This window comes from Asterias rubens, chromosome 21 (assembly GCF_902459465.1).
Source record: "Asterias rubens chromosome 21, eAstRub1.3, whole genome shotgun sequence".
Lineage (NCBI taxonomy): Eukaryota > Metazoa > Echinodermata > Asteroidea > Forcipulatida > Asteriidae > Asterias > Asterias rubens.
In genome coordinates this window covers 3,673,463-3,696,500 of record NC_047082.1, presented here as the reverse complement: position 1 = coordinate 3,696,500, position 23,038 = coordinate 3,673,463, and the positions used below count along the sequence as shown (strand labels likewise).

General features: G+C 40.3%; 1 protein-coding gene across 1 annotated transcript in view; it reads left to right on the top strand.

Moving 5' to 3' along the window:
* The window catches only part of LOC117304750, a 143,951-nt gene extending 121,795 nt beyond the window's left edge, over positions 1-22,156 (top strand). The window contains exons 49-70 of the mRNA XM_033789353.1: positions 3,452-3,807; positions 4,172-4,267; positions 4,993-5,455; positions 5,855-6,006; positions 6,605-6,762; positions 8,399-8,648; positions 9,472-9,558; positions 10,470-10,602; positions 10,912-11,063; positions 11,999-12,230; positions 13,297-13,457; positions 14,035-14,121; positions 15,717-15,855; positions 16,876-17,033; positions 17,339-17,487; positions 17,920-18,038; positions 18,635-18,801; positions 19,312-19,398; positions 19,738-19,870; positions 20,448-20,681; positions 21,382-21,460; positions 21,861-22,156. Of these exons, the coding sequence (XP_033645244.1) occupies positions 3,452-3,807; positions 4,172-4,267; positions 4,993-5,455; positions 5,855-6,006; positions 6,605-6,762; positions 8,399-8,648; positions 9,472-9,558; positions 10,470-10,602; positions 10,912-11,063; positions 11,999-12,230; positions 13,297-13,457; positions 14,035-14,121; positions 15,717-15,855; positions 16,876-17,033; positions 17,339-17,487; positions 17,920-18,038; positions 18,635-18,801; positions 19,312-19,398; positions 19,738-19,870; positions 20,448-20,681; positions 21,382-21,460; positions 21,861-22,044 (3,776 nt within the window). The 3' untranslated portion in view covers positions 22,045-22,156. The remainder of the gene's footprint in view (positions 1-3,451; positions 3,808-4,171; positions 4,268-4,992; positions 5,456-5,854; positions 6,007-6,604; positions 6,763-8,398; positions 8,649-9,471; positions 9,559-10,469; positions 10,603-10,911; positions 11,064-11,998; positions 12,231-13,296; positions 13,458-14,034; positions 14,122-15,716; positions 15,856-16,875; positions 17,034-17,338; positions 17,488-17,919; positions 18,039-18,634; positions 18,802-19,311; positions 19,399-19,737; positions 19,871-20,447; positions 20,682-21,381; positions 21,461-21,860) is intronic.
* The last annotated feature ends 882 nt before the right edge of the window (positions 22,157-23,038 follow it).

The window sequence follows — 23,038 nt, the reverse complement described above, 5'->3', positions numbered from 1 at the left end:
TATATAGCGCTTTTCACACCCGGAGGGCGTCCCAAAGCACATCACATTATTACCCCTGGTCACTGGGCCTTAAATCACTCCTTAAGCCATCTCAGCACCCTGGTGGGGAGTATGCAGCCTGTGCAACATTAATATGCGCTACTCGGCTAAAATCAATCACAAGAACCATCTCTGCCCTCACAGGTACCCATTTACCCCTGGGTGGAGAGAAGCAATTATAGTTAAGTGTCTTGCTCAGGGACACAAGTGTCACGATCGGGATTCGAACCCACACTCTGCTGAACAGAAGCACCAGAGCTTGAGTTCGGTGCTCTTATCCACTCGGCCACGACACCCTTTAATCTTAGTCATTGATGGTAGGCCTCCTGAAACAAGTGGGCTTTCAGAAGTGTCTGGGATGTGCTGAAGGATTTTGTGTCCCTGATGTGATTTGGAAGCATCGTTGACAAGCAAAACTGCACTAATAGTAACAGTCAGGCCAGCATAAAACTGTATGCGTCCTGGCCGAGCGGTTAAGAGCACCGGATTCAAGCTCTGGTGTTTCTGATCAGTAGAGTGTGGGTTCGAGTCCCAGGCGTGACACTTGTGTTCTTAAGCAAGACACTTAACCATTATTGCCGCATCCTTCAGATGGGACGTAATGCCGTAGGTCCTGTGTGTTGTGTAATGCACGTAAAAGAACCCAGTGCACTAATCGTAAAGAGAAGGGGTACGCCCTGGTGTTCCTGGCTTGATCGACTGCAGATTTCAACACAGCATCTTGTAAAGCATTACATGGTGCTATATAAAGGAAAAGGCCTCATAATTTAAAACGTAGTCCCACATAACTTGCAGGAAAATACTGAATGTTGAAGCGCCTAGAGCGCCACTGAGTGATGGCTATGACCGCTATATTAGAAGCCACTATTAGTATTATTATTATTATAACTATGCATAATACCTGTGTTACTTTCCTTTGTTTTATTACAGTAATAGTTACCCTGTACTAACTAAATCCGTTTCATATACTAACTTCACTCCCGCTCATTCCAAACCCATGTGTGATATCATCATTGCACGTATTGGCTTCTTCATTTCGTTAGTTCAGAGTTTATCAAGTAGTTCATTACTACGTAGGACACATACTCCAGTAGAGTCTGCTACTTAAGCCCGGTTCATACTCCTGCGAGTTGGAAGTGAATTTTGACGTTTGTTATAACAGCGAATGTTTGGCAGGAGTTGAGCACAAGTCAACTGATGTGAATTATTTGTTGCGATATTGGTGACGTCAAAATTTGTATCGCATTCGCATTCGCAGTAAGTATGAACCGGGCTTTACTGCGAAAGTTGATCCATTTTCTTGACTTACAAATCATACAATACAAATCTGTTTGGAATAGCCCATTCAACTAGGCTTTTATGGTTTTATTACAGCAGGTCAACTTCTGAATTTGGTAGATGTACATGTAGAAGCCACTTACATTTGTTGGTTTGTTCCAATTGTAGATTTGTGATTCCATTTTTTTTTTTTTTTTTTTTTTTTTTTGCTTGTTAATTTTGTCTGATTTCTGATGGTTTTTGACGTGAAGGCAAAGCATTACCAGAGAGGGAACTGTTCCTTGAAGGCAAGTTTCTTCAAACCACCATCAGCTCGACCACCTCTCACTCACTCACTGCACTCTTTCTATTATGACTATTCAATGGTCAAGGTTTTGCACTGGGCAAACTAATTGCAGGCCTCTATGCTTCGTTTTTGAAAGGGCAAGAGCACCAAGGCATTTTCTCTTTGGGTAATAAAGAGCTCCCTATGAGGAAATTGTACATTTCTACTGGAGCATTTCCAGGGCACCGCGGCAATGAAAGACCAGGGGGCATGGAGGCAATTGCCTTCGTTGCCTCTATGTAGTATCAGGCTTGTTATTGATAATAAACACTTACGCTTTACGTATTGCACTACATGACACACAAAATGCGCTTCCACTATAACCAAATAAATAGCACATGCACACTCCGTATTGTGGGGCACCAAGGCAATGACCAGGGGCATGGAGGCAATCGCCTTCAAAGTCTCTGTAATCTATAATAAACACTTCCCTGTATTTCGGGTTGCACTACACATGCACACTCCGTATTGTAGAGGCCTAACCAAAAACCTTGTAAGTGTGACGCATACATTTACAGAGGGCGCTTGTCAATCTTCCAAGATATGTGTGTTTATTCAAGGTTGCATAGAATCATAATAATAAAAAATGAATAATAGAAAATGTTGTTTAATCAAATTGAAAGTACATGAACGTGTACATTTAACAACAGTGTTATGAAAGTGAACTTTAAACAAATGGCACATCTAGGTCGGGGGTGAAGCAACAGCTTTTGTTTCTCAGCCTATGGACGGACAGACAAATGACAGACATACATGAAAAGACAGGGGTGTAAGACAGAAAGCAAAATACCCACAACCTGCCACGCTCATATGTTCCATTTAAACATGTTCATCACTGTCTTAAATAACCACAACCTGCCACACTCCATTGTTCCATATTGACCACGTTCATCAATGTCTTAAATAACCATAACTTGCCACACTCTATTGTTCTGTATTGACCACGTTCATCACTGTCTTAAATAACCACAACCTGTCATGCTCCATTGTTCCATATTGACCATGTTCATCACTGTCTTAAATAACCACACCCCGCCATGCTCCAATGTTCCATATTGACCACGTTCATCACTGTCTTAAATAACCACACCCCGCCATGCTCCATTGTTCCATATTGACCACGTTCATCACTGTCTTAAATAACCACAACCTGTCATGCTCCATTGTTCCATATTGACCACGTTTATCACTGTCTTAAATAACAACAACTTGCAATGCTCCAATGTTCCATATTGACCACGTACCTCACTGTCTTAAATAACCACAACCTGTCATGCTCCATTGTTCCATATTGACCACGTTCATCACTGTCTTAAATAACCACACCCCGCCACGCTCCAATGATCCATATTGGCCATGTTCATCACTGTCTTAAATAATCACAACCTGCCACGCTCCAATGATCCATATTGGCCATGTTCATCACTGTCTTAAACAACCACAACTTGCCACACTCCATTGTTCCATATTGCCCAGTCTTATATAACTACAACCTGCCACGCACCATTGTTCCATATTGCCCAGTCTTATATAACTACAACCTGCCACGCACCATTGTTCCATATTGCCCAGTCTTATATATAACTACAACCTGCCACACACCAATGTTCCATATTGACCCTGTTTAATAATCACTGTCGTGATAAACCACAATTTGCCACGCTCAATCACACCACACCACACTATGCCACAAGTGTCCTACCATCACAAATGAGCACATGTGAAACCATGGTAAAACTAAGAAATCAGACATATTTATAAAATCTTGAGTTATACTCTTTTAAAGTTGGAATTCTAAACTATTTGTAGGTGACGAGGATGTTCCTATAGACAAGGATTCAGAGGAGGATGATGGGGAGTCTGCATCCAAGGGGCACTGGACCATCTGGATCACCCCTGGAAAGGAAAATGGAATGGGCACAAACTCTAACCTCTTTGTTCAAGTATATGGAGAAAAGGGAAGCAGTCAGGTTATACCATTGAAGCCACAGGAGGAGGATAAAGCTAAGGAGGGTGAGGTTAAGGAAAATGAGGAGAAATCTGACGGAGATGCTGAGAAAGAAAGTCCTCCTGAGGAGAAAGATGCTACGATTGAAGGGAATGGAACAACTGATAGCAACGAGGAAGATATTGCATTCCCAGCAGGATGTGTCAAAGACTTCAAGGTAAGTTTTCAAGGCACTAGACATTGTACATTGGAAATTACTCAAAATAATTGTTGCCATAAAAACTCACTTGGTATTGAGCAATGGAGAGCTGTTGATAGTATAAAACATTGTGAGAAACAGCTCCCTCTGAAGTAATGTAGTTTTTGAGAGGGGTAATATCTCACTCAAATATTAAAACACTTCAGACTTAAATGGTTGTTTTTTCCCCGGCATTATTCTCTTACAAGTTTTTTTTTTTTTCGCTTTTCCGAAAATCCTTGGCTTCACAACGCAAATAAATAAAATTAAATGAGAAATGATGAAAGGAAATCCAGATGAATATTTACTAGTCTGTCTAACTTTGGTATTGTTTCTTTCACAGATTGAGGTCGGTGAGATTGGTCCTATTTATAAGGTCCGTGTTATTCTAGATGAAGATGGCGACAATGAAGACAAACAGAGCATCTTTTTGGAGAAGGTGAGATATCAATTATTTCATTAATTGATTTATGAATGTCAACAACAATATGCTAATCAACACTTGATAAATACGCCAAAGCTAATTAAATCCTTCAGTGGTTGCATGTCATGACCTAGCGGTTAAGAGCACCAAACTAAAGCTCTGGTGTTCCAGTCAGCAGATTGTGGGTTATGAGTCCCAGTCGTGAAACCTGTGTCCTTCAAGGAACACGTTGCATCGGACGAGTTGGTCTATAAAAAGCGTTTGTAATCGTTTGTTTTAAAATGCGTATAATGATTAGAAAGATGTTTTAAAAGTAGAAAACAATGATCCACACAAATTTGCCCCAAAATTGCGTGGTTTTCCTTTTATTTTGCGAACTAACACGGTGGGCCATTTATGGGAGTCATGGCCGACCGTGTTAGTTCGACGAGGTAAAAGGAAAACCGTGCAATTTCAAGGCATGTTGCTTGGTCTTTCGGATGGGACATAACGCTGTTGGTCCAGTGTGTTGTGTAATGCACTAAAAAGAACCAGTACACGCATATTGTGCTACAGAATTTTGTAAACCATTCATTACTAGGGTGCTATGTGAAAGGAGAAGGTCTCATAAAGTCAAAAGTAGTCCCACATACCTTGCAGGAAAATATTGTATGTTGAATCACCTTGAGTGTCACTGAGTGACGGATATGAGCGCTTTATAAGTAGCCATTATTATTAATATTACTGTTATTAATTAATAGGTTAAAATGAAAGACCAAGACACCAACCAAGAGTTTCACTTTTTCATCAATCGTTGGCTTCGTCATTCTGAGGACATTTCTACCTCATCGACCGACGCAGAGTCATCACCGAAGTCAGAATCGCAAGACAAACAAGAGGAAGCTGAGCCTGAAGTTGAGGAAAAATCAGACGCTAAGAATAAGAAGAAGGAGGAGAAGTTGAAAAAATCCAAGAAAACAAAGGACGACGTTAAGAAAAGTAAAGCGGACGAAAAGACAAAGAAGAAAGACAAGAATGAGAAGGAGAAGGCTGGAAAGCAGGAGAAAGTCAAAAACCAGGAGGAGACTGACAAGAAGGAAGATGTGAAGGATGAGAAGGAGACTGGAGAGCGGAAGGAAGACGTTAAGAAAGAAATAAGCGATGAGAATGTAGCTGGTTATATTGAGTTACCAGCCATCAGGCCGGACATCCCACCTTTACAAGGTATGATATGGTAGTTCATTCATTTATCATTCATTCATTCATCATAGCCGTCTAGATGGCTAGTCAACCACTATGAGTCTCCATCATAGAGTTATAAAAGAACTAGAGGGCGCACTGGTGATGTTGCATGCACAAACGCCACGGGACCGCAAGGATTGACCCCGCAGTGCTCACTCGGGTGAGCCCCTTACAAGAGCTAATCGAACGATCACACTCGCCCTCTGGTGGTGACGGCATGCACCTCAGGCCACCCCCAAGTGATCTACTCCACAAGCAGGGCACTGGGGGCTCACCCGGGTGAGCCCCGTCAAAGCTATTTGAACGTACCGGGGCAGACCGGGGTCGACCCAGGGAAGCTAAACGAACCACCTATTGATTGTCATTATTTTTTTTATACAGTTTATCAGTATGAGTTGTCAGTACACACTGGTGATAAGGGGGCAGCTTCTTACGATGGTATCATCTATGCCACACTGCATGGACAGCGAGGCGATACGGGCAAGAGAGTATTACGCAAATCCAACAACAAAACCATGTTCAATAATACACAGGTAAGATACATCTGTAACATGTTGTCACTTTTAGATTCTATGGTTACAGTTGTTCACACAAAACCTCCCGTACAGCTTCCGAAAGAGTTTTCCAAAAGTTGGATACTTGCAGATTTGCACTTCTATGGTTAAAGTTGTTCACACAAAGCCTCCCGTACAACTTCCCAAAGAGTTTTCCAAAAGTTGGATACTTGCAGATTTGCACAATCTAAGGATAAGTTAGAAAGTTTTTGAGATACATGTATGGTGGGCACTATAATAATATGAATAATAATAGTGAACATTTCTAGTACACGCCTGGCACAAAAACAAGAGCTCTGCTAGTAAATACACAAAGACTACCAAAGTTTGAAAACTATGGTTTCCGAAAAAGATATGTTTTGAGATGTGTCTTGTATTGAGACAAGTATTGCTTGTCTGAGTTGGAGGCTGTTCCAAAGAGATGGCCCGGCTCGTGAAAAGCAGCGATCACCCCAGGAGTGCCAGGAACGTGGAACGCTCAGGAGCAGGTTGTTTGTGGAGCCAAGGTGTCTTGGAGGTGAATTAAGTCATTTATGTACCCACGTGTGAGACATTGCAATGTTGTTGTTATTTACAGGTTGATTTGTTTACTATTGAGGCTGTTGATATCCTACGGCCGTCTAGCATCACTCTAGGCCATGGGTCAGAAGGATTGGGTGCTGGCTGGTTTCTAGATAAAGTGACCGTTAAGGAATCTTCAACAGCGACCACACAGTATGTCTTCCCTTGTAAACGGTAAGTCGGACATCCAGGGCCCAACTTTATAAAGCTGTTAAAGACAGTGGACACTATTGGTAATTGTCAAAGACCAGTCTTCTCACTTGGTGTATCTCAACATATGCATGAAATAACAAACCTGTGAGAATTTGAGCTCAATTGGTCATCGAAGTTGCGAGATACTAATGAAAGAAAAAACACCAAATTGTCACACGAAGTTGCGTGCGTTTAGATGGTTGATTTCGAGACCTCAAGTTCTAAACTTGAGGTCTCAAAATCAAATTCGTGGAAAATTACTTCTTTCTTGAAAACTACGTCACTTCAGAGGGAGCCGTTTCTCACAAGGTTTTATACTATCAACCTCTCCCCTTACTCGTTACCAAGTGAGGTTTTATGCTGATAACTATTTTGAGTAGTTACCAATAGTGTCCACTGCCTTTAAAGGTCTTCAAAAAGTACCAAAGCCCTTTGAAACAGAAAATACTGCTTGACAAATTTCTGTGCTAAGCAAAAATTTAGCCGGGCACCAGCAACAACAATGTTAACTAAAACTAATTTTGGCTTGTAGCTGTTTCTGTTAAAGGCAGTGGACACTATTGGTAATTACTCAAAATAGTTATTAGCATAGTTTTTGAGAAAGTAGTAATTTTCCACAAAATTGATTTCGAGACCTCGAACTTGAGGTCTCGAAATCAACCATCTAGACGCACACAACTTCGTGTGACAAGGGTGTTTTTTTTTTCCTTTCATTATTATCTCGCAATTTCGATTAGTTATTTTATGCACATGTTGAGATTCACTAACTGTGAAGGCTAGTCTTTGACAATTACCAATGTGTCCACTGCCTTTAAATAATACTTTTCTGTGCTAAGCAAGTTTTTGTTCCCTTCCATCCTTCACTACTCCCTCCAATCATGGTAAAGTTTGCATATAGGATAGTAAGTCATTGGTAAAAGAGTTACTTACCCAGCGGTAATTGATTACTGTTAATTTGTGGCGTTTCGGTTAGAGCACCTGACTCAAGCTCTGGTGTTTCTGGTCAGCAAAGTGTGGGTTCAAGTCCAAGTTGTGAAACCTGTTTCTTTGTGACACTTCCACCATGCAAAGTTTCAAACTTTAAGGGAACACGTTGCCTTGGATCGGACGAGTTGGTCTTTGAAAAGCGTTTGGAACCGTTTGTTATGAAATGTATATGGTTAGAAAGATGTTTTAAAAGTAGGATATAATGATCCACACAAGTATCACTCAAAGTTGCACGGTTTTCCTGTTATGTCTCGAACTAACGCGGTCGGCCATTTATGGGAGTCAAAAATTTGACTCCCATAAATGGCCGACCGTGTTAGTCGACGAGGTAAAAAGAAAACCACGCAGTTTTGAAGCATATGTGTAGATCATTGTATTCTACTTTTACAACATCTTTCTACCCATATGCATTTTATAACAAATGGTTACAGAACGCTTTTCAAAGACCAACTCGACCGATCCAAGGCAACTTGTTCCTCTAGCAAGTGATTATTTAAAGACGCCCAAATTATTGTTTTAGTTCAGTTGTATCAAATGAAAGCAAGAACACCACAGTATTCTCATTGTCAGAAATTATAACAAACGGAAACAATAACTTAACCAAAGTTAAACCAAATATATTTTATTCCAGATGGTTAGATACCGGCGTGGACAATCGTAAACTTGAACGTAACCTTCCCCTCCTGGGTGAAGTGGAGTGTCCCATACCCATGACCTCTGACACTAAAGGTCACTGGGAGGTCAAGGTCGAGACTAGTAAGCAAGAAGATGCAGGGACGTCAGCGAAGGTCTTATTGACTGTTTACGGCGAGAAGGGACAGAAATCTTTACATCCGTTGGAGAGAGAAGCGTTCATGCCTGGCTCTGAGGAGACATTTGAGGTGTGTGTAGTGAGCTTTGGGTTATTCTCAAAAATTCTCCTCTACTCTAATCATTATTTTGTAATGGAAAAAATGATCTGTGTTAAGAATAACAACTTGGATAAGTTCAATACCAAATGGGAGCCTTTTGTATTGCTATGTACCAACTAAATGCCTTGCATAATCATCAAACTTCCTGTTTTTGCAATTTGCCATTTCTCTCTTAGTATCGTTCTATAAGTAGTTGGTTTTACTAGTAGTTTGTATAGCTTTGTACAAAAAAATAAAAATAAAAATTCTCCTCTACTAAACATTTCAATATAGTCGTGGAAGTGGACCATTTTACCTGAAAGATCTACTCCCTGCATACACTCCTACTAGAAACCTCCGTTCTGCTAACAAAGACACCCTTGTAATCCCTAATATTGCCACCAAAACATATGGTCACATAGGGTGCGTTCGTTTAGCTCCCCTGGGTCGACCCCGGTGCGTGGCCTTTTTTTTTTAACCAGGACGAACGTGGGTAATTATCTGCACACACTCGTCCTGGGGAAAAAAACCGCCACACACCGGGGTCGACCCAGGGGAGCTAAACGAACGCACCCATAGTTTTCAATATACTGCACCTCATTTATGGAACAATCTCCCTCTACAAGCTATCACTATCTCACATTTCATGAGTCTTCTCAAATCATTTCTGTAATTTTCTTTTATTCAAAGGAGCGCTTAGAGACTTTCTTTTTTAACGTGTTAGGCGCTATATTAATGCATTTGTTATTATTATAATGAGGTTGAGCATCTGTTGAACAGGGTCGATTAAATGAATGTTTTTGATACGTTACAGATCTCTGTTGGTGAGATAGGAGCCATTAGTAAGATTCGACTGCAGCATGATAACACGGGAGATAATCCAGCTTGGCATGTCAAATCAGTAAGTATACTCATTAGTACTTTCCCAGATTTTGGTGGCGTGCTGTGGTCGAGCGGTTTAAGAGCACCGAACTCAAGCTCTGCAGTTTCTGATCAGCAGAGTGTGGGTTCGAGTCCCAGTCGTGACATCTGTGTCCTTAAAGCCATTGGACACTTTCGGTAAACAGTATTGTCCAAGGCCCACACTTCGTGTATCACAACTTATATATAAAATAACAAACCTGTGCAAATTTAGGCTCAATTGGTCATCGGAGTCGGGAGAAAATAACGGGAAAACCCACCCTTGTTTCCGCACGTTTCGCCGTGTCACGACATGTGTTTAAAATAAATCTGTAATTCTCGCTATCGAGAATTTATATTGTTTTAATGTTTTCTCAAAAAGTAAAGAATTTCATGGAACAATATTTCAAGAGAAGTCTTTCACCATTACCTTCTGTAAACCCTGTAAATTTTTTGTAAATCTGTGAACTTGTTTTTTTTTGTACCGAAAGCGTATAATGGCTTTTATCAAGACACTTAGCCATGATGCTTCGTTCTTCGGATGGGAAGTGTGTTGTGTAATGCACATAAAAGAACCTTATCAAAAAGAGAAGGGGTTCACCCCCTAGTTCCTGGTTTGATTGGCAGCATATTGCGCCACGGCACCTTGTAAAAAGACTAGGTCCTATAATTCAAACGTAGTCCCACATACCTTGCAGGAAATACTGACCATTGAAGCGCCTCGAGCGTCACTGAGTGACGGATATGACCGCTATAAAGAAGCTACTATTATTATTCTTACATGTAGGTTTTAACTTTGCGGATCTGAATGGTAGTGAAATCGGTCGGCGGCGGTGGTTGGGACGCTAAAACCGCTTAGTACATTTTTCTTCGTTCATCCCTAAATTATTTGTTTCTATTTGTGTCTGTCAGGTAACCATGAAGGATGTAGATACCAATGAGGAGATGCAGTTCGTATTCGATCGTTGGTTTAGTCGAGATAAAGACACACAGCAGATATGTCAGGAGTTACCTGCAATTAAAGATATGCAAGAATTACATCAAGGTAGGTTCTCCTTTAAGAGTTATTACAATTACATGTACATAGACAGATCTGGGGCCCAATTTCATAAAGCCTCTAAGCACAACAAACCTGCTGAGCACAGGAAAATATTGCTCAGCAAAAAACAGGTTACCAGCCAACATTCAATTAAGTTTACATTGTTGTGACTGGTGCCTCAGTCATTTTTTGCTCAGCAAATGAATTTGCTGAGCAGTATTTTCTGCAGAACAGCTTCATGAAATTTGGCCCAGAATCCATTCAAGATCACACTGTTACTAAATATTTAAGTTTTCTTTATTTTTCTTCTTCAAGTTTACAACTACCAGGTCAAAGTTCACACTGGCGATGTAGAGAATGCCACCACAGAGGGCGACATTTATGTTACGCTTCATGGAAGCAAAGGAGACAGTGGACAACGTCTTCTAGCGAAGTCAAACAATGAAACAAAGTTTGCAAAAGGACAGGTGAGAAAAAAATACATTTTGCGTAAAGTTGGACTGGCAGTGATTTATATATTTCTTGAAATATCAGCCGATGTACTCTTCCAATAGCAGATATTGTACTGAGTATTTGTATTTTAAAGCTGTAGTGGATTAACCCTTCAAAATAGGCCACACTCTTACCAGTCTCCTGACAATGACCAGAGCAAGCTAGTCAAAACTTTGGGACCAATTCTAAACTCAGTCCACGGTAGTGAAGTTAATATTGAGAATTCTCCTCGATCCCACTTTTAAAGGCAGTGGACACTATTGGTAATTACTCAAAATAATTATTAGCATAAATTCTGTATTGGTAACGAGTAATAAGGAGAGGTTGATAGTATAAAACATTGTGAGAAATGGCTCCCTCTGAAGTGACATAGTTTTTGAGAAAGAAGTAATTGTCCATGAATTTGATTTCGAGACCTCATGTTTAGAATTTGAGGTCTCGAAATCAAGCATCTGAAAGCACACAACTTCGTGTAACAAGGGTGTTTTTTTCTTTCATTATCATCTCGCAACTTCGACGACCGATTAAGCTCAAATTTTCACAGGTTTGTTATTTTGGGCATATGTTGAGATACACTAACTGTGAAGGCTAGTCTTTAACAATTACCAACAGTGTTCAGTGTCTTTAAGCAAAGGTTTTCTATCTTCCTCCCAGGTATTAGTTTTATAGCAGGACAGTTATTTTCAGAACTGAGAAGTCTCTCGAATCCCGCAAAATTTACTCCGCGGTAGTAGAATGTAAAGCAAGAAATTTTTTCAAAAGAACATAATCTACCCTGCTAGAAGATACACACGTGTGTTCCAAATGTATATAGCGGATTTGAATGAATGTACTCTTTCGAAATGAGAGGACAAAATCTCCTTTTTAACACTAATTGATATTAACAATTTATTATTCTATTTCTATGTAGATCGATACATTCACCGTCCACGCTGTTGATCTAGGGAAGGTCCACAGTGTGTCAGTGAGTAACCCCTCCCCTGACTCCGCCCACTCGTGGTATCTAGAAAAGATGACCGTTAAGACGTATCCTAAGGCCGAGGAGGAACTCGTATTCATGTCTTCACAATGGATCGGAGCAAAGGATGAGGAGAAGGAAGAGTTAAAGACGGCAGAGAATGATGTGGAATTACTTCTACAAGGTGAGCTTTACTTCTTTTCGTTTGATCTCTGGACCAAAGTGAACATTGAATTTAATTGCTAGGTTGGTTACTTCAAGCCACTTGATGGTATCTTCGTGAATTTCTGGTCGCCTTTTAGTTGTCTGAAGTCAGGGCAGTCATAAATGATGTGGCTGATAGTTTGTGGGCTGCCACACAGACACAGTTTTGAGCGGGGTGGATTTCACAAAGAGTTAACACTAGTCTTATTTTGAGTTAGGATGAGTTACTCGTCTAGGACTAGCCTTAAGTTTTGAATATCTAGGACTAGTCCCAAGTTAGGATTAGTCCTAGCTCTTTGTGAAATCAAACCCAGGTAGCCCCGATGCTATGCATGAACGAGGCATTATGGCCCTAGCCAGTTCTAAGGCAACTGAGTTGGACACAGGAAGGAAGATCCCAGCCCCTAGGTCTGAAGGATGGAGTTCGGATGAAGTCACTGATTCCTGTTGAGGATGTGGCCCAGTCTACCTCCAATCGACCCCCTGGTAGCTCAGATGCTGTGGAGGAATGAGGCATTACGGCCCTAGCCAGTTCTAGGGCAATTGAGTTGGACACAGGAAGGAAGATCCCAGCCCCTAGGTCTGAAGGATGGAGTTCGGATGAAGTCACTGATTCATGTTGAGGATGTGGCCCAGTCTACCTCCAATCGACCCCCTGGTAGCTCAGATGCTATGGAGGAATGAGGCATTACGGCCCCAGCCAACTCTAAGGTAATTGAGTTGGACCCAGGAAGGAAGATCCCAGCCCCTAGGTCTGAAGGATGGAGTTGGGATGAAGTCACTGATTCCTGTTGAGGATGATGAGTGGTGATGATCTGGAGTGCTTCTGAGGCAAAGTGCTTGCGATTCAACCTGCTGCTGATTTGAGGATCACAGATGGAGGGCACTATAAAGATGTCAAGGTTACATGTAAGGCCTTGCTGTGCAAGTTGTGCAGGCGTGTCTACTACGAGGTTTACTAAATGAGTAGATGTGAGTACCGTATTGCTAAATGTAAGATTTCCTTTAAACAGACTTCTTAACATGTTTTTTGTATTTAATTTCAGAAAAATGGAAGTGCACTGTACACACTAGCGATTTACCCGACTGTGGCACAGACGCCGATGTCTCATTGGTTGCTTATGGTGACAAAGGAATGTCAAAGGTCATGGTGTTGACCAATGGGCAGGAAGGAAACTTTGCACCTGGAAAGACCGCTGAGTTTGAGGTAAAGTCATAAAATGATACAGCTACTTTTGTTTGATGTGATACTGCCCATTGTAAACGACATACAGTATCAATATTTAACGGCACTGGACACGTTTAGTAATTATCAAACACCAGTATCTTCACTTGGTGTATCCCAACATATGCATCAAATAAAAAATATGTGAAAATTTTGACTCAATTGGTCATCGAAGTTGCAAGAGAATAATGAAAGAAAAAATACCCTTGTTGCACAACTTTTTGTGCTTTCGAATGCCTAAAAGGCTTCAGGCCTGAAGTCTTTTAATATTTGGGTGAAAAATTACCTCTTTCTCAAAAGCTATGTTTCTTCAGAGGTAGCCGTTGCTCACAATGTTTTATGCTATCAACAGCTCTCCATTGCTCATAACCAAGTAAGTTTGTATGCTAACAACTAGTTTGAGTAATTACCAATAGTGTCCAGTGCCTTTTTACACTACACTACATTACATTACACTACAGTTTGTTGTGTGTGCAAGGAAAGACTGACTTTTTGACGCAGAGTTTATAGTTGACCAATTCTTTTGACACCCAAATCTTTTTTAATTATTTGGTAACAGCTTGACCCTGGTGCCTACATAGGGGATATCTACAAGGTACGATTACAGCTACAAGATGGCAAGGACAAATCATGGCACTTAAAACAGGTAAGAAAAGTTGGACATTTTATTTCAAATATTGGCAACAACAAACAAAAGCATCAAATCCAGTTTGTTTCCCTGATGTTTTTTACTTAATAATAACAGTAATGAGCGTTTAAAGTACTGGCTTCTTATATAGAGCTCATATCCGTCACTCAGTGACGCTCGCAAGGCGCTTCAATATTCACTATTTTCCTGCAAGGTATGTGGGACGGCGTTTGAATTATGAGACATACTCCTTTTACATAGCACCATGTAATGGTTTACAAGGTGCTGCGGCGCAATATGCAGCCAGTCAACACAGGGACACCTTCTCTTTTTGATAAGTTCACTGGGTTCTTTTACGTGCCGGGTTCTTTTACACAACACATGGGACCAGCAACTTTACCTCCCATCCAAAGGACGAAGCGTAAGTGTCTTGCTTAACGACACAGCCTTCGATTAAGATTAATCTTAGGACTTAGGACGAGTCCCAACCCTGCACTGTAGCATGCAGACCTTAAAGTCACCTGGAAATATAATTTTTTTTCTTTCAAACATAAGAGTGTATGCTTACGAACAATAAAACATTTTTTTTTAGTAATTGTTTGTCACGATTTATATGTTTAAAAAATATATAAAGTTGTTTGGGGGGCTGACTCCGCCTACCTCTTTTGTGACGTCAATCAAGGCAGACTTTGCCTGCAATGCGTGTATAGTAAACACACGTGCAAAGTACATGTACGTCCAAGTCGTGAGTTTTTTTGTACAAACTCACGACTTGGTCCGTACATGTACTTTGCAATTGTGTTTACTCTACGCATTACAGGCAAAGTCTGCCTCGATTGACGTCTCGAGTCGGGGTCTACTCTTAAATTTGTAAATAACAAAAGAACTGATTTTTTAAAACCTTAGTTAACTTTTTATTCACATTCCACTCATCAAAACACATATATTAGTGACAAAAGCTTTATTTTGAAAAAATACCACTTCCAGGTGACCTTAAGATTAATCCTAAGTTTTACTCGTCCTAACTCGATATAGGATTAATCCTAGCGTTTCGTGAAATCGGCTGCAGGTGTCATGACTAGGACTCGAACCCACACTCAGAAACACCAGAGCTTGAGTCCGGGGCTCTCAACCCTTGGCCAAGAGTGTGGGTTCGAATCCCCAGCCGAGACACTTGTGTCCTTAAGCAAGGCACATAACCATTGCTTCATCCTTCGGATGGGACGTAAAGCCGTTGGTCCCATGTGTTGTGTAAACGCATGTAAAAGAACCCAGTGCACTTATTGAAAAGAGAAGGGGTTCGCCTCGGTGTTCCTGGCTGGATTGGCAGCATATTGCGCCACAGCACCTTGTAAACCATTACATGGTGCTTAAGGATTAGGTCTTATATCTCATAATTCACCCCACTCCTTGCAGTAATAATACCTGGCGCTTTGTATCCTTTGGCAAAAGGCGTGTTATAAATACGGTTATTATTATTATTATTATTATTATTATTAAGACACACCGTGCAACATGATTTTGAGCCAACTGAGGAATGGTTTGTTTCCAATGGGGACAATGATTTAGGTTCAAGCATATGAAATATACTTGTTCAAATTTGTCTTACGAAGATTGAGGTGCAAGATTGCTTCTCTGAAGAGTGTTTGAGGTTTGAGTTTAACCGTTGGTTATCGCTGACGGAGAATGACGGCAAGGAAGACATTGTTGCTGAGATTCCTGCATTGAGACCAGACCAAGAACCACTCCAAGGTAAATATATGTTTGCTTGTCCAGGGCACAATTCCTTAGAGCTGCTTAAAGGATTTGGGTACTTTTTCAAAATGTCCACAGATTTACATTAAACTTGCAGGGTTTGAAGATACTGATAGTGGAAAGCTTCCCTTCAAATATTAATTACTTAGGTGCTGTAGTTTTTGAGAAATGAGTAAAACAATGTCATGAAAATACGTTTGTAAATGATTGAAATTATTTACGTCTCATGAATGAGACCAAATTTATTTTCATGACATTGTTTTACTCATTTCCCCAAAACTACAGCACCTCAGCACGTAATATTTTCAGGGAAATTTTCTACTATCATTATCTTCAAACTGTAGGTTTAGTGTAGATCTGTGGACATTGTGTTTTTTGTCCTACAAAAAGTACATGCACCCTTTAAGGGGAAGGTACTCGTTTGGTAGTCACTCAAAACAAATATTAAGTCAGTTCTGAATTGGTCTCAATGTTTCGACTAGCTTGCTCTAGTCATCGTCATAGTCTTCTAGCTAGTAAGAAGTCTTTTATTCCTATCTTTAAAGGCACTGTACACGTTTGGTAATTGTCAAAGATCAGTGTTCTCACTTGGACTATCCCATCATAAGCATAAATTAACAAGCCAGTTAACATTTGGGCACAATTGGTCATCGAAGTTGCGAGAAAATTACGAAAGATAAAACACGCTTTTTGGATGAATTTGTGTGCCTTCAGATAGGAATAAAAGACTTCTGGCTAGAAGTCTTTTATTATTTCAGTGAGAAGTTACCTCATTTTCAAAAACTACGTTACTTCAATGGGAGTCGTTTCCCACAATGTTTTGTACTTTCAACAGCTCTCCAATGCTCGTTACCAAGTCAGTTGTTAAGTTAATATCTGTTTTGAGTAATTACCAAACATGTACCTTCCCTTTAATGGCACTGGACACTTTTGGTATAAAATTTATTAACGATTCCTTGATGCATTTACACAAATAAATACAAAGTTTTAACTGACACTTGTCTGTTTTATCTCAAGTTGTTCGTTACTATATGCAAGTCTTCACTGGTGAGGCTGACGATGCAGGGACTGACTCAGAAGTTTCAGTGACAGTTTATGGCGAGAATGGTGACACTGGCAGGAGACTTCTCAACAAGCCTAGGGATGGAGAAAAAGCCTTTGATGCTGCTTTGAAGGTACCACCATTTTATTCCAACTTGGAGACTTTTGATACGCTGGCAGCAGCAAACATAACAGTGTTTTTTTGTGACTCTGGGCGTGCGCGCACATACTCAGTATTGGGGTATTTTAAGGGAAGCTTTCTACCATCATTATCTTTAAACCATGTTAGTTAAATGTAAAGTCTGTGGAAGTTTTGTGTTGTGTGTCGTACAGAACATACCAACTGAAATTTGACTACTGGAAAGTATAGCCACTTAGATTTGAATCTAACCACTAATTGAAGTTTGATATTATAATATTATATTCCATTGCATTTCAGAAGGATGTATTTGACTTTGAAGCGGTGTCCATCGGAAGTGTAACAAGAATAGTGCTTGAAAAAGCAGCTGGTACTCCGTGGTATCTCGATAAAATCATCCTGAAAGAAGGGGAATTCGCTGCAATGGAAACAGAATTCAGTCATAACAGGTAAAATTGGTAGTCTTGTTTCAAGATGTTATTGCTGTGGATAGACCGATCCATTAAGCTCCGCCCACGGTGCACGTGTGAGCAAGAACACGTGAGCCTCTCCAATGTCATTCTGCGCACAACTCTGCAGGGCGCGCCAAGCATACGAGCACGCTCGTTCGACTTTATTTGTCGGACCTTCGGTTGCGCAATGGGTTGTGATTGGTCAATACGCAATGGGGCGGAGCTTAATGGGTCGGTCTATTGCCTGCATGAAATGAAAGTGCTATGGGTGCACCCCACCAAATAAGGAGAAAACTGAGCATCGAGCCCTATCTTTACTAGACAGATTTGAAAGCCCCCATAAGGGTTTCAGTGTAAACAAATGTGTCAATTGTGACGTGGGGGTTGTTGAACATTTAGCCATTTTTTGTGTTTGATGTTATTGTATAGTTGTCTAGGTGACAAGGACCAACTTGAGGAGCCAGTCTGTATTGACCTACTACCCATCAATGAAGCACCAAGTCAGACTGTAGCAGATCTCCCTGAAGGTCAGGAACCAGACCAGACAAGTAAGTTCAATCAATTGTGGTTTTGAATAGATAGAATGTGAATAAGCAGTCACAAACTTTGGTAATTCATTTACTATTCATAAATACCCCAGACAGGTTTGCTCTTCCTATTGGTGGAGAGCACGCCACGTTGGGGTGTTTAAACGTGTGATATAATACTGGGTATAAGTGTTGATACTAATTTACGCGTTATGCCAAAAATACCCCGGTAATCAATGTACATCTTGCGCGCGTCATACAGCTGTTGAATGTTGCATGCATGTTGATGCTTCACAAAATGGAGCATCTCAAAATTCATGACAAATTTTTAAAAATTTGTACATACATTATAACTAAAAAGCTGTTTATGAATGGGTCTTTAACGTTCGTTTAAAACCTTGCCGGGTCGGTTTTTACAATTTTATTCCGATATGAACACGTAATTGCACCGTTGACGACTCGGACACTAGCACAAGACAGAGAAGAATGGGGGAAGCTTGTGTCCACCTGCTGTGCAGCCAACTGACGAGGCACTAAACTATTAAAATAAATGTATTCTATGGTCATGAAGCAGTCTCGGTTGTGATATTTTAGTTCTTGTTTTTTTATTGCCACAGAGGGCGAATGGACAGTGTACATTACGACAGGAGATCAAGACAACGCTGGTGTAGAAGCCAATGTGTCTGTCACTGTGTATGGAGATAAGGAGGTTAGTCAAGCTCTACCACTCGGAGAACAAGATCAACCTACCAAGATGGAACAAGGACAAACTCAAGAATTCAAGGTAGGATCTAAATCTATATAAATCTATATATATAAGGTTCGTGGTAACACCATGTGTATGTACTTGCTGGGTAGATTATGTTCTTTTGAGAACTTGTCTAGGAAATAGTCAGACTCATCGATTCTGAAAAAAAAAACTGTCCTGCTTTTTTTAACTTCTACCTGGGCTGAAGGTAGGAAATCGGCAGGGACTACTACTTTAGCTTTAATGGATCGAAGGGACTTGTCGTTGTTAACTTCACTACCCTGGAGTGAGTTCTTAATTGGTCTCATCGTTTTGACTAGCCTGCTCTTGTCATCGCGTGGAAGAATGAAGAGTGTGAGAGATGTTGGCCTATTTATTGAAGTAGTGAACCTGTTTAAAAGTTTAATCATTCGATGCAGATTTCTCATTTCTATATTTCTTTCAGGAAGAATGGTCCAAGGCTAGATTGAAAAATGATTAAAAACAACTGAGATTTTTAACACTACTTTTTTTTAATTTTTAAATAAATTTTGTTTAAATCTTCAGATCAATGTTGGCGAGGTCGGAGAAATCTACAAAGTTCGACTGGAGCCTGATGGGAAGGATGATCAGTCATCGTGGTTTGTAGAAAAGGTACGAAGAACTATTACATTCATAATCGCAATACGATTTTGCTCACAGTACGATTTTATTCATGTTATTATTTAAGATGGTACTAAAATTGATGGAATTTGTGTGTCAGAACGCTCTTGAAACTTTAATCTTTAATTTTAACCTTAATCGGTCGGCGAGGGTGGTTTAGCGCTAAACCACTTTGGTTTTATCTTTTAGCAAGGTGTGTAGACAGAATACTAAGTCCTCACAATTGACAGGTGACCCAGTAGGACATGTTGCGTAACACGCCATTTGTTTTGAAGCAGCATGTTAGTACCATATCAAATACTCACATTTGCGCACATTATTTCTCTCCAGATAAAAATGAAGGATGCTGATACCAAGGCGGAGTTTAGCTACACGTTATCTCGCTGGTTGAGCAAAGACATGGAGGGATGTGATAGCGTTGTGGAGATTCCTGCAATATGGCCAGAGAGACCACTACCACAAGGTAAAGCTATCAAACCAAAACCCATCCCAAAAACTGTACACAATTAAGAATGCAGTTAAAAATCATATGTCTCACTTTTAAAGGCTGTGGATTAGCATAAAGACTTAGTCTATAACGAGCATTGGAGAGCTGTTGACAGTATAAAACATTGTGAGAAACGGCCCCCTCTGAAGTAGCGTAGTTTTTGAGAAATAGAACTCATTCAAATATCAAAAGACTTCAGGCCTGAAGCATTTTGTTAAGCATCTTAAAGCACACAAAGTTGTGCAACAAGGGTGGTTTTGAGTCCAGGTCTTCACATGTTTGTTATTTTATACATATATGTTTGGAAGACCTTCTCCCCAGTGTGCACTGGGGTCTTTTACGTGTGTTGATAGATTTGATAACAACACAGCTTTACTTCCCATGCAAAGCATTGGTTAAACTGTCTTGTTTAAGGACATAAGTGTCACGACCGGGACTCGAACCCACACTATGCTGATCAGACACACCAGAGTTTTTATCTTTACCGCTCTGCCACGACACCCCTAGTCAATAGTCACTGCTGATATAAAATGATTTGATTATCTGATTACAGTGATTACCTACGATATTGAAGTCGTGACTGGCGATGAAGATGACGCCGGTACACTATCAAATGTGTACATGACCCTGAGAGGCAAAAACAGTGATACAGGAAGGAGAAACATAGTCAGACACCCTGGGGATACGACACTATTCGGCAAAGGTCAAACCGATAAACTCAAGATAGAAGCAGTGTCACTAGGTCAACTAGAGAAATGTATTGTTGGACATGATGGGAGTGAGCCAGGTAAGTTAATAATAATAATAAAGACTAATGCACAACTGCTATGCATTCAAAGCCGCATTAAAACCAAAAACAAACAAATAAAATGGAAACAACTAAATAGTCCATGAAAACCTGTGACATAAGATAAGTTTTGAGAAGAGATTTGAATTTTTGTGTACAAAGACAAGATCTAAATTAAGGGGGAGAGAGTTCCAGATATGTGGCGCAGCTGAAAAAATTAAGACCTGTCACCCCATGAGTGTCGAGACTAGGTTTAATTGAGGAGAAGCATGGAATTTGATCAAAGATAAACTTGGGAAGTAGTTCTGAGATGTAGTGGGGAGCCTTGCCTTTAAGTGATTTGTGGACAATGAGCATCAACTTGAAGATGATTCGTTGAGAGATAGGGAGCAAGTGAAGTTGTTTCAGAATGGGGGTGATAGAACGCTATTTTCTAGACAAAACACGATATGGGCTGCTGTGTTTTGGAGGCATTGAAGAAGAGCATTGTCATTGTCAAGACAATAAGTTACAAATGCATGAATGACTTTTTCAGTTGCATGGTTCAAAGGTTAACAAGGTCATGATCCAAATCAGGTCAATCCGTGTACAATACAACTGACCTCATCAAATTACCTGATTCTGTTTGGGATCTGAATCGTTAATGGTTATCATTTTTTCAACCCCGAATGGATTTAATAAGCTGTTGTTGTTTCTTTAGATTCTGCTTGGTTGTTGGATAAGATCATAGTGAGGGAATCTGGCCAGGATGTGGATGAGGTCATCTTTTCTTGTAACAAGTGAGTTAATATGTTAAGACAACCTTGCTTGGAACTATCTCCCCCCTTTTATTAATTCTCTTCTCTGGTCCAGGTTGAACAAAGAAGTCCCTTGTTGGGGTCCATTGTTCCAATGTGTAAAAGACCCCTCAATGCCACTCCCTTAAGACCACACGGGTGTATACACCTGCATTTGGGGACACTATTGTCTCTTTGCGATGACTAGAGCAAGCTAGTCGAAACGTTGAGACCAATTGAGAACTCACTCCGCGGTAGTGAAGTCATAATATATTCACTGGGAAAACAGCCCTCTTGTGACGCCAAAATTTGCTTCGAACCTGGCTTTCTGCATAAACAAATCTGTTTTGATAATTCAGATATGAGTTTAAGTTTCTTGTTTTTAACTCTTGTGTATTTTCAGGTGGCTAGCAGTGGACAAAGGAGATAAACAAACCGAGGTTGAACTGGATGTCTTACCACCAAGCGAGGGCGGTGTTGATGCTCCTCAAGAAGCTGATGATAAGAAGCCTGACGATGAGAAGGAAGAAGCAGCACAAGAAGATGATAAAGACAAAGATGATACAGGAGATAATGCCCCCCAGTAGAGCAAGAATTAGGATCTTCAATTAGATACAACCATATAGGATTTGAGTCATTGCATTGGTGAGGCATCAATATATGTTTGGTTTGCGATAACACCATGTGTGTATCTACTTGCCAGGTAGTGTTTGTTCTTAGAGAACTGTCTTGCTTTATTCTACTACTGCGAAGTAGATTTATTGGATGTTCAGGAGACTTCTCAGTTCTGAAAAGAACTGCCCTGCTTTTTAACTACGGCCAGGGCACTAACTACTACCCTGGGTATCCCAGTCCCTGCCAATTTTCTAAATATTCCGCCCGGGCAGTAGTTTAAAAGCAGGACAGTTCTTTTCAGAACTGAAAAGTCTCCCGAACATCCGATAAATCTACTCCGCGGTAGTAGAATAAAGAAAGACAGTTCTCTAAGAATAAACTCTACCTGGCAAGTAGATTCACACATGGTGTTGTTGCAAACCAAACATATGTACATGTAGATACAACCAAACATGTAATGAGAGAAAAATAATTGGTTCTATTGATATTGTGTTTGAAAAAGCCTTCTGAGCCCACAACAGCTTGGGCTGTGTATATGTACTGATATTCCTCAAGGAGCTGAGAAAGTTATGCCAGTGGGCAATGACCAGGACACTAATGAAAGCAGTTACGGTTATTTTCAAATGTAATATATAAACAAGTTATGATTATATTTTATTAAAGTGAAGTTTAAAGTTATTTCGTTTTTCTTCTCAGTTGGGATTAGTGATATTGATCCAAAAAGTATAAACTGTTTTTCAAGAAGAATTGTTATGACTCTAAAACATTCACAAGTTGTATATTTTTAGTAGACTAGTACAGACCAATCAGACGAAACAAAATTGTGAGCGCCCTCTATTGAAAAAGAATTAACAACTGCGGTGTCTTTTGAAGACACCGCAGCAAATGGCGCGCGGTGCTCAACACTTGCGCGCCCGGTGCGCGCCCAGATTGGTGTATATTCAAGAACCTCAAGCTATAGTACAT